Source organism: Dipteris shenzhenensis, chromosome 10 (genome assembly GCF_047967505.1).
Source record: "Dipteris shenzhenensis isolate YYH24624 ecotype China chromosome 10, Dip_SZ_1.0, whole genome shotgun sequence".
NCBI classification, from domain to species: Eukaryota; Viridiplantae; Streptophyta; class Polypodiopsida; order Gleicheniales; family Dipteridaceae; genus Dipteris; species Dipteris shenzhenensis.
In genome coordinates this window covers 51,062,827-51,071,263 of record NC_141605.1, presented here as the reverse complement: position 1 = coordinate 51,071,263, position 8,437 = coordinate 51,062,827, and the positions used below count along the sequence as shown (strand labels likewise).

Sequence of the window (8,437 nt, the reverse complement as noted above, 5' to 3'; positions counted from 1 at the left end):
AAGATTTTTTTTAAATTTATAAAATAAAATGCCGGCTTTCATTTAGTAATCCTCAAAGAGGGACAACAAAAATAAGGATGGGTTAGTCCCTTGAAGAACTCGAACAAAATTTGGCCAACTGGGGGCTAGAGCCAGCGGCATACGCTCCAAAGAGCGAGCTATCCTACCCTAAAGCTCGCCTCAACCAAAATGATGGCATAGTCTTAAGTTTGATGAGGAAGGATGAAGAGTTGAAGAACCCTTGTACCTTTTTGAAGTCTTACACTTTATGCACCTCCTTGAGTATTTCGATGTTGGGGTAGCCTCTTGATAATCAGCTGGGCTCCAACGTATGCCGAGGGCAGCTCACCCCACTTATTAGGCCAAATTTTATTTGGTTCTAACCAACCCTCGTTTTAATATATTACTTCTTCTATGAAAAAATAATAACCTATTGCCCCCTTACTCAACAAATGTGGGAAAAGGAGGCTCCTAGACTATCTCAAAGTTTGATGACAAAGGGGCTTTGATAGAGCACCTTGAATGTAGACTTGATAGGGGTTTGATAGAGTGGTGTGATAACATTGGCTTCTTTGTCTCAATTTGAGTTTATTAGAGTAGCCCAAATTACAAGGATAACTTAAAGACATTTTACTATAAATGACATTAAAAAGTACCAGGTCATTTCTTTACTTTTATACTTGTGCAACCATATCAGCATCAACTTTAAAACATGGTGCTTAGTGACAACAAACACAAGTTACATCCTTACCAAACATTAAGTGATTGACTACCAAGCAAGTGAAGGCTAAGGAATGCAAGTTAATTAGAGAAGGGAAGTTCTTTATTAGTAATAGTAAGTGGATGAAAGGAAGTGAAGAAGAGAGAGAGAAAGAGTGAGAGAGAGAGAGAGAGAGAGAGAAGCACTCGGGTGGATAAAAGGCACTGAAGAAAAGAGAGAGAGAGAGAGAGAGAGAGAGAGAGAGAGAGAGAGAGAGAGAGAGAGAGGGGGGGGGGGGGGGAGGGAGCTCTTGGGATGTGAGAAAGACCGACTAAAACACATTGACCTTCTCCGAGGAGAGAGAGGGGGGGGGGGGGGGGGGGAGCTCGTGGGACATGAGAAAGACCGACTAAAACACATTGACCTTCTCCGAGGAGATCATCACCACTTGAACCCTTCCCTCTATAGGTCAAGCCAAATATTGAGAACCCTCCAATTGCTTCTAAATAAAATGCAAACTCAAATGGATTATGGGACCGACAAAGCACTGCTGGCATTCAACGTGCCACGTCGTTGCACGTGCGGAATGCAGGTCACGCTGTCCTCGATGCACGCCACGTGGCAAACATCTCGTCCCAGGAATCAAAGAATGAAATTCGTCTCATTTTTCCTCCGTCTCCTCCTGCTTCGCCTCCTCGTCCTCTGCTCTTTCTCTTATCATAGAAATGAAGAAAACATCGCTCGTAGCGTTCCCCCCCTTTCGCTGGTTTTTGTCTCCATCCCCTCGGATCTAGTGTTCCTCCTATTTTCGTCACCTTCGCCAACCACAATCATACCGGTGCATGCCAGCGCCTTTCCCACCCATCCAAGTTACGTCTTCTAAGCTTTATCCCGTGCACCTTTCTCGCCCTTCATACCTGCTTCCACCTCGAAATCCGTAATAGGCTTCAGCATCTTGGCTCAAGCAGTGACAGACAGCAAGCAGCTCCATTGGATCTTACTGCAGAAAAGCGCACAAATAGAGAAAGAGAGAGAGGGGAGGAGGAGTGGGAGAGGAAGGAATACTAGTTAAGAAGAGGAGGAGGAGGAGGAGGAGGAGAGCTCGCCTGGGTGGTTATGTGCATGTGCTAGAGGTACTCTGCATGCATGCCTCCATCAAGCCCCGTCCTCTCCTCTCAACCGCCACCGCCTCCCCCGCCTGGAAGGCGATTGGTTTGTGAGCCCGATTACATCGACAGATTCGATGGTTTGAAAATTGCACAGGCACAGGCAGCCGAACTTCGAGCACTACATGCGTCGATGCTCAGCAGTGCAAGGAGTCCTTGGAAAGCTAAGAATAATCCTGCACGTCGGGGCACTCTGTCCTCTTCATCGACAGAGTGCAGAATTCGCGAGTATCCTGTTTTCAGACCGGTATGGTAGTTTGTTTTTCATTGCGCGACACAAAAGTAGACTCGTTGGCAAATACTTAACACCAAAATCTGCTGTTGTTTCCGCAGTCACATGAAGATTTTGTGCTGGGCGAGCCGATCCAGCATTCTGAAAACAGGCGCAACTCAATTGATCACAGGGAGGGATCTCAAGACGGCAGATCGAGTTGCTTTCGAGATGACTTTACGAGGAGCTCTTCCGGGCTTGGATCAGAGTTACTGTCGTCAGTATTTGGGCCGGAGGAGAGCAGGACCGAGGAGAGCCCACCCAGCGTAATGGCAAGTGCTGATGCCATAAGGAAAGGTTCAATTGCGCTAGGGGAGAATTCGTTTAGTTTCAATATGGGGTCTGTTCCTCGTCATTATACGACCCTCACTCCAGATACTAGCTGGAGCCATTTGGGGTCGGACAGTGTAGAGTCTCTTCCTCATCGCATCACCTCCATTCATCCCATTAAAGCATCATCGCGTGGTCAGGCAAAGTCCCACATAAAGGCCGCTGACACGAACGGGCCACAGCTCACGATTCGGAAGAAACCTCTCGGTGAACTTCTTACTGAAGCCATTGAAGCATCTCGGAGCAAGTCGTACATAGATGGCATTGCAGTTGCTGAAGGTGGAATTTCGTGCGATAAGTGCAGGCCAGGAGTAGTTGGTAACACGGTAGTACCTCTCACGAACTCACGAGATTTTAGTGACACACGACCAACGAAGAACCGGACTTCCGCGGAGTTGAGCCATAATAAAGATCGATCAACGGGAAATAATCCCTTCAAGGGGTGGTTTTCCCGTGTGAAGAAGAAGAATCCGAGCTTTCAAGCCGCTGCACGGAGTACCATTAGCCAGGAAAGCGTTTCGGGCGTGCACGCTGAAGCAGAGAAGGATTTAGAAGTGGCCATGGCTATGGACCTGATGGAGCTCAAGGTGTCGCAGGCCAACAGGAGGAGAGACACAGCTTTGGCGGAGGTGCTGGAGCTACGTCTGGCGATGGAAGACATAGGGAGGAAGCTGGATCACGTGGAGGAGTACTGCCGAGCCCTGAAGCACGCACTGGAGGGGCGCAATCGCCGAGAGATGGGCGCCGAGCTGTCGTGGGAAGGAGACGAAGGGGCCGGGGTCGAGGAATGTGCGGAGGAGGCGATAAGGCTGCGGAATCCACAACAAGGAGGTAGCGTGCAACCCACCAAGAGCGAGTTCTTCCATGCAGTGACAGAGGCGAGGGTGGCGGTGAAGCAGCTATGCAGGGCGTTGTTGCAGCAAGTGCAGGAGGGAGGAGGAAAGGTGGCGAAGGTGAGCGAGGTATTACGAGAATCGTTGCAACTGAGTGCGGTGCCGCGAAGCTCAAGGAGTGTGAGGTATCATATGGAGGCACTGATCAACGGGGCATTGTACGAGGATTTCGAGAACGTGAGTTTCGAGAGGAGCGGAGCAATGCGAGGAGTGTGTGAGGCGAGGAAGCGAGCGGCGGCGTGTTACAAGAGCTACGTTGCGATGAGGAAGCTGGGCTGCGCGGAGCTGCTGAGCAGGCAGGAAGAGGCGGAGTTGATAATATACAACCAGAGCTTCGATGGATTCTGCGCCGCCAAAATGGAGGCGGTGGAGACGGCCATGGGCGGCGGAGCATGGGCGGAGGAGGTTGTTCAGGCCTTTTTTTTGGCCGCCCGCAGCGTTTGGTTGCTTCATAGATTGGCCTTCGCCTTCTGCCGCTCCCCCGCCGCCATTTTCCGCGTGGCCGCCCACGCCGCCTTCGACGCCCGCTTTATGGAGGAGCTCCCCACCCAGACGGCCGCTTTAGCCACTCCTCCTCCTCCCGCCTTAGCTGCCCCCCAGATTAGGGTCATGGTCATGCCCGGCTTCTTCCTCCCCCATAATGTTGTCAAATGTAAGGTCTTGTGCTGGCACCCTTAATACTTTCCTCCTCGTCCCTCCTCCCTCCTCCTCTTCTCCTCCTTACCATCCTCACCTCAACCTTCCACCTCCTCCTCCCTCTTTTTCTTTGGTTTTCTTATTCGTGTTCATTTGTACTTCACCAATACTATACACAAAGCTAGGGGAAACCGGCCTTTATACTCGCTGAGATTGAGGAACACCAACTAAAATTTTGTGTGTGTTAAGAATCCTAGTTTAAGACTTTGATAATAGCTTAATAGTGGATTTGAAAAATCGAGTAGTTGTCTATGTTTTGAGATGAAAGAATAAGTGACTTGGAGAGTGTCCTTATTTTGTTTGATTGGAAAAAAGGTTTGATGTGTATGTTTTGAGATGAAAGAACCAAGTGAATATGTACTTTGGGGGCATTAATTAATTTGTGTAGAGTAGTTGTCTATGTTTTGAGATGAAAGAATCAAGTGACTTGGAGAGTGTCCTTATTTTGTTTGATTGGAAAAAAGGTTTGATGTGTATGTTTTGAGATGAAAGAACCAAGTGAATATGTACCCCACATTGAATTTGGGGGCATTAATTAATTTGTGTAGTGCGGGGAGAGTGGTACACAAAAATTTGTGGCACAAGTAAGGTAATTCGTTGCAATGGAGAAGATTCGAGAGAAGAGGGGAGCTTTGTGGAGAAGCTTTTGTAGCTTGCTATAAAGCCCAAGGCGGGTTGAAGAGAGGAGGGTAGACGAGGAGGAGGGCCTGTGAAAGGCTCTCGATCTCGAAGAGGAGGGCCTATGAAAGCCTCTCTATGCCTCAAAGGGGAGAGAAGGGGAGGGAGAGGGGAGGGTTGAGTTAGAAGGAGAGGTGGGAGAGGGAGAGGGGAGGGTTGAGGGTGGGACAAGAGCTGAGGGAGCGAATAGGAGAAGCCAAATGTAGCACACAAAGGATTGTTGAATGACCCGTAGAGCATGTGCGCATCTCTTCTCGGCCTAAAAGCATGTAGAAAATCGGCCTTCATAGGAGATGATCAACGCGAATTAATTGCCGCAAATTCTTAAGCTAATTGCGAGTTGGGGAGGAAAGGAGGGCGAGCAACTTGGAGAGTGTCCTTATTTTGTTTGATTGGAAAAAAGGTTGTAAATCCCAATGGCAGCTTTGTTTTCTTCACCACCACGACACTATTTTGATGCTTAACAACTGTATATCCAAAGCCATCTCTTATGGTTCCCCCCCGTGTGTTATGGTCCCCCTCTCTCCCCTTTTCCTCTACCCATACCCCACAAGAAAGAAATCCTCTCCCACGCCCCCAAAGAAAGAAAAGGGAAAAGAAAAAGAAATTCCTCTTCCAATATGCCCCCCCAATTAAAGCACCATAAGTGTTTTCAAGAGATATAGGATTGCCTTCACTCTAGGAATGACGAGTGTTGGTACATGTGTCAATTGTGGTAGATATAACTTTAACTTTCCTCTTTTGTTAATCTTCATCTACATACCATGACTAGGCAAGGTGTAACTCTCTAGTGGATATAATTTCAAAGATTGGCCCCTCATCTAAAAGCAAAACTTTGCCCAACTTTAATCCAATACTTTACTTCATTCTTGGGCACGCTTATTCGCACTCCTTGTCTTTTCCCTCCACGCATTCCTAAGTTGTAACCGTTAGGGTCAATAAAGTTGAAGGCAAATTCTAAAGTGAAGATTCACTGTTCCCACTTCCAAAAGTTGGTAGTACGCCTTTTCTTCCCAACCCATGTCTAGTCATTTTCTTTTTAAAAGTTGCATCATAACTTGAATATGGCCAATAACATTGGCATGCATTTTTTGTATTTTCTTTCTTGCTTTTCCTCATGTGATGTATTGTATTCAGTTCCAACTTTGTATTGCTTTTTTCTTGTCTTGCTTTTCCTCATGTGATGTATTGTATTCAATTCTAGCTTTGTTGTAATTACGAACACAAGTACAGTGGAACAATGATGGTTGACCAAACCTCGAATTGCTCTACCTTGTCGACTAAAAAGTCGCTAATTCATTCTCAAGAAGTGATGATCTCATGTTAAGATCAAGTAAGTGTGTTTGAATAGAGGCTAATGGATAGATCCTATAGATACTATTTCATGATATTGTTTGATTGTTAATACTGTTGTAAAAATCTAGATGCACGTAATGTCTAAGATATTGGCACTCGCTTTCGATATGAGTAAAAGAATCACAAGGAATGAGTACAACTTTAAATATTGAAAATGCAAGCATTAAATGTGGTTGAATTCATGCATCAACTTTCAAAATATATTTTTAATAAGAATTTCAAATATTTGATCAATGATCTTGAGTCATTCCCACTTTTTTTCATGCCATCATGAAGTCCATATTATGTTTGACTGTCTATATATAGGCTGCAGTAGCGTAAGGGGGCCCTATCAACCTTTGATGTTTTGGAAATAATGCAAAACAACCCTATACTACAAAATGAATATCATACGTACAATGCAATTATTTCCATAGATATGGTTGGTTGTGAAAGGTACTTTAATGAGACGTAGATTGATAGCTTTAACATCCTACAATTTTATTATGCAATTGATGAGAAAATAATAGGGGAGAGAACAAGAGACGATATACATTGGCATGTGCAATTGTACCATCAAATGTCTTTTATCACAATCAAAACAATTTCTTATTTAAATAACCTTAATGATGATAAAATATGTCCTTTTCACCACGACATTCATGCATCCACCTACATGTAATCTTTACACATGTGGACATAGGTTGAAGATCATAACATTTCATGAGATAACATAGCTCAAGACATCCTTTACATCAAATGCCTTTTTAAACTCAATGAGATAAGCATAACGCAATGACAACAAAATGTTTTTTTGGCAATAAGCATGCCGAATATATTAGAGGGTCGTCAGCCCTAAAAGAAGACCAAAATACAAAGCAAAAATTGACCAACTTGAGAGCTAGCTGCCCGCGGTCTATGCTGCCCACAGTCTATCCCATGAAGAAGCTCAACTCTAGACGAGACGATCTCACCAAGGAAATCTTGTAGGGCTATATTCCAGCTCAGATCCCAGAGGTATAGGGTTAATGTTTGCTTGGGTGTAGCCAATCGCGAAACTATTTTTGGGGCCATTTTGGGGCCGTGACATGATGCACTTCTAGGTGAATATTTGAATTTTGCGTGGACCCGTGCTCTCATCGAAAATTTTCCTGATGTCATGAAGGTGCACTGGTGTAATAACGAGACACAATCTATTTGTTCTGAACACCGTATGACTCGACACACGGCATCTCTGCACTCCTTTGCGTAGCACAGTCTCTGGCCTACGTCACCTCATCACTTATCATCACGTAGTCTTTTACCATAGCTTTGCCACCTGTCATTGGGCACCACACCCATCCAGATCATTAAAATTAAAGGTTGTCTTGGAGAGACCATCGCACTGGTTCTTAGCGTAATAATTAGACACAAGCTATCATTCTGAACATTGCCGCAGCACAGCAGTCTCTGGCCTGACCACTTATCATCGTGCAGCCTTTTGTCGCATCTTTGCTCACACCCATGCAAATCATAGGTTGTCTTGGAGAGACCACTGCGCTGGTTTTTGGAGTGATAATGAGATGCAATCTATCATTCTGAGCATCACCTCAGCGCAATCTCTGGCCTGATGACCTGTCACCGCCCAGAATTCAAGGTGGTCTTAGAGAGACCATCGCATCGGTTCTTGGAGTTATAGCTCCGTTACCTATTTTTGCGTATTACAGGATGAGGTCTTTGACGACCAGTGCATTGGCAAACAGAAGGAGATCTATGAAAACCACCGCGCTGGTTCTTAGAGTTATATATTTGTGTACCAAGGAAAATGTATTCTATTGTGCAACCAAGAAAAATTCAATTGTGATGATATGGCCCTTGAGGGGTCCCCTTTAGGGGCAAGGGCCATATCGACATGCCATTTATGTCTAGTGGCATCCTAGATATTGTATAATGCACGTCGATATGGCCCTTGCCCCTAGAGGGGACTTCTCAAGGGCCATATCGTCAATTGCATTTTTTGAAAGTTTAATTGTATTTTTCTAGATGTATCTCCATGCAACCACAACGGTGGGTCATTGGAGTTATTTTATTGCTATTTTGGCCATAAACCAAGGAAATTGTAGTCCTTTCTTGGTATTTTAGTCCTTGTTGCAGTAAATATAAATGAGGGCAAAAGTACAATTTATCGAGCAAAAATTAAGCAAAAGAGATGACAATGTACATCTACGTCCAATAACAAGTTATATGAAAATTGTCAACTTATACCGAGCAAAATTTGAACAAAGTATCTTACATTTATGAAAACTCGACAATTGCTGAGAGCCTTCAAGGCCAAAAGATTATAGCTAGCGGCCATAACCATTCAAATGAAAAAGTTAACAACAATGCA

General features: G+C 45.0%; 1 protein-coding gene across 1 annotated transcript; it reads left to right on the top strand.

Annotated features, from left to right (window-relative positions):
- Positions 1 to 1,396: 1,396 nt before the first annotated feature.
- On the top strand, positions 1,397 to 4,238 carry LOC147897948 (IRK-interacting protein-like). The gene is made up of 2 exons (XM_087380550.1): positions 1,397 to 2,113; positions 2,200 to 4,238. The coding sequence occupies exons 1-2, from the start codon at positions 1,847 to 1,849 to the stop codon at positions 4,036 to 4,038; spliced, it is 2,106 nt and encodes a 701-aa protein (XP_087236676.1). The 5' UTR covers positions 1,397 to 1,846; the 3' UTR covers positions 4,039 to 4,238.
- The last annotated feature ends 4,199 nt before the right edge of the window (positions 4,239 to 8,437 follow it).

What these genes read in the sequence shown, in the direction of transcription:
- LOC147897948 (XM_087380550.1), top strand. Translation starts at nt 1,847, where the DNA reads ATGCCTCCATCAAGCCCCGTCCTCTCCTCTCAACCGCCACCGCCTCCC. An exon ending in AGTATCCTGTTTTCAGACCG is followed by an intron (nt 2,114 to 2,199) that starts GTATGGTAGTTT and finishes TTGTTTCCGCAG; the next exon opens with TCACATGAAGATTTTGTGCT.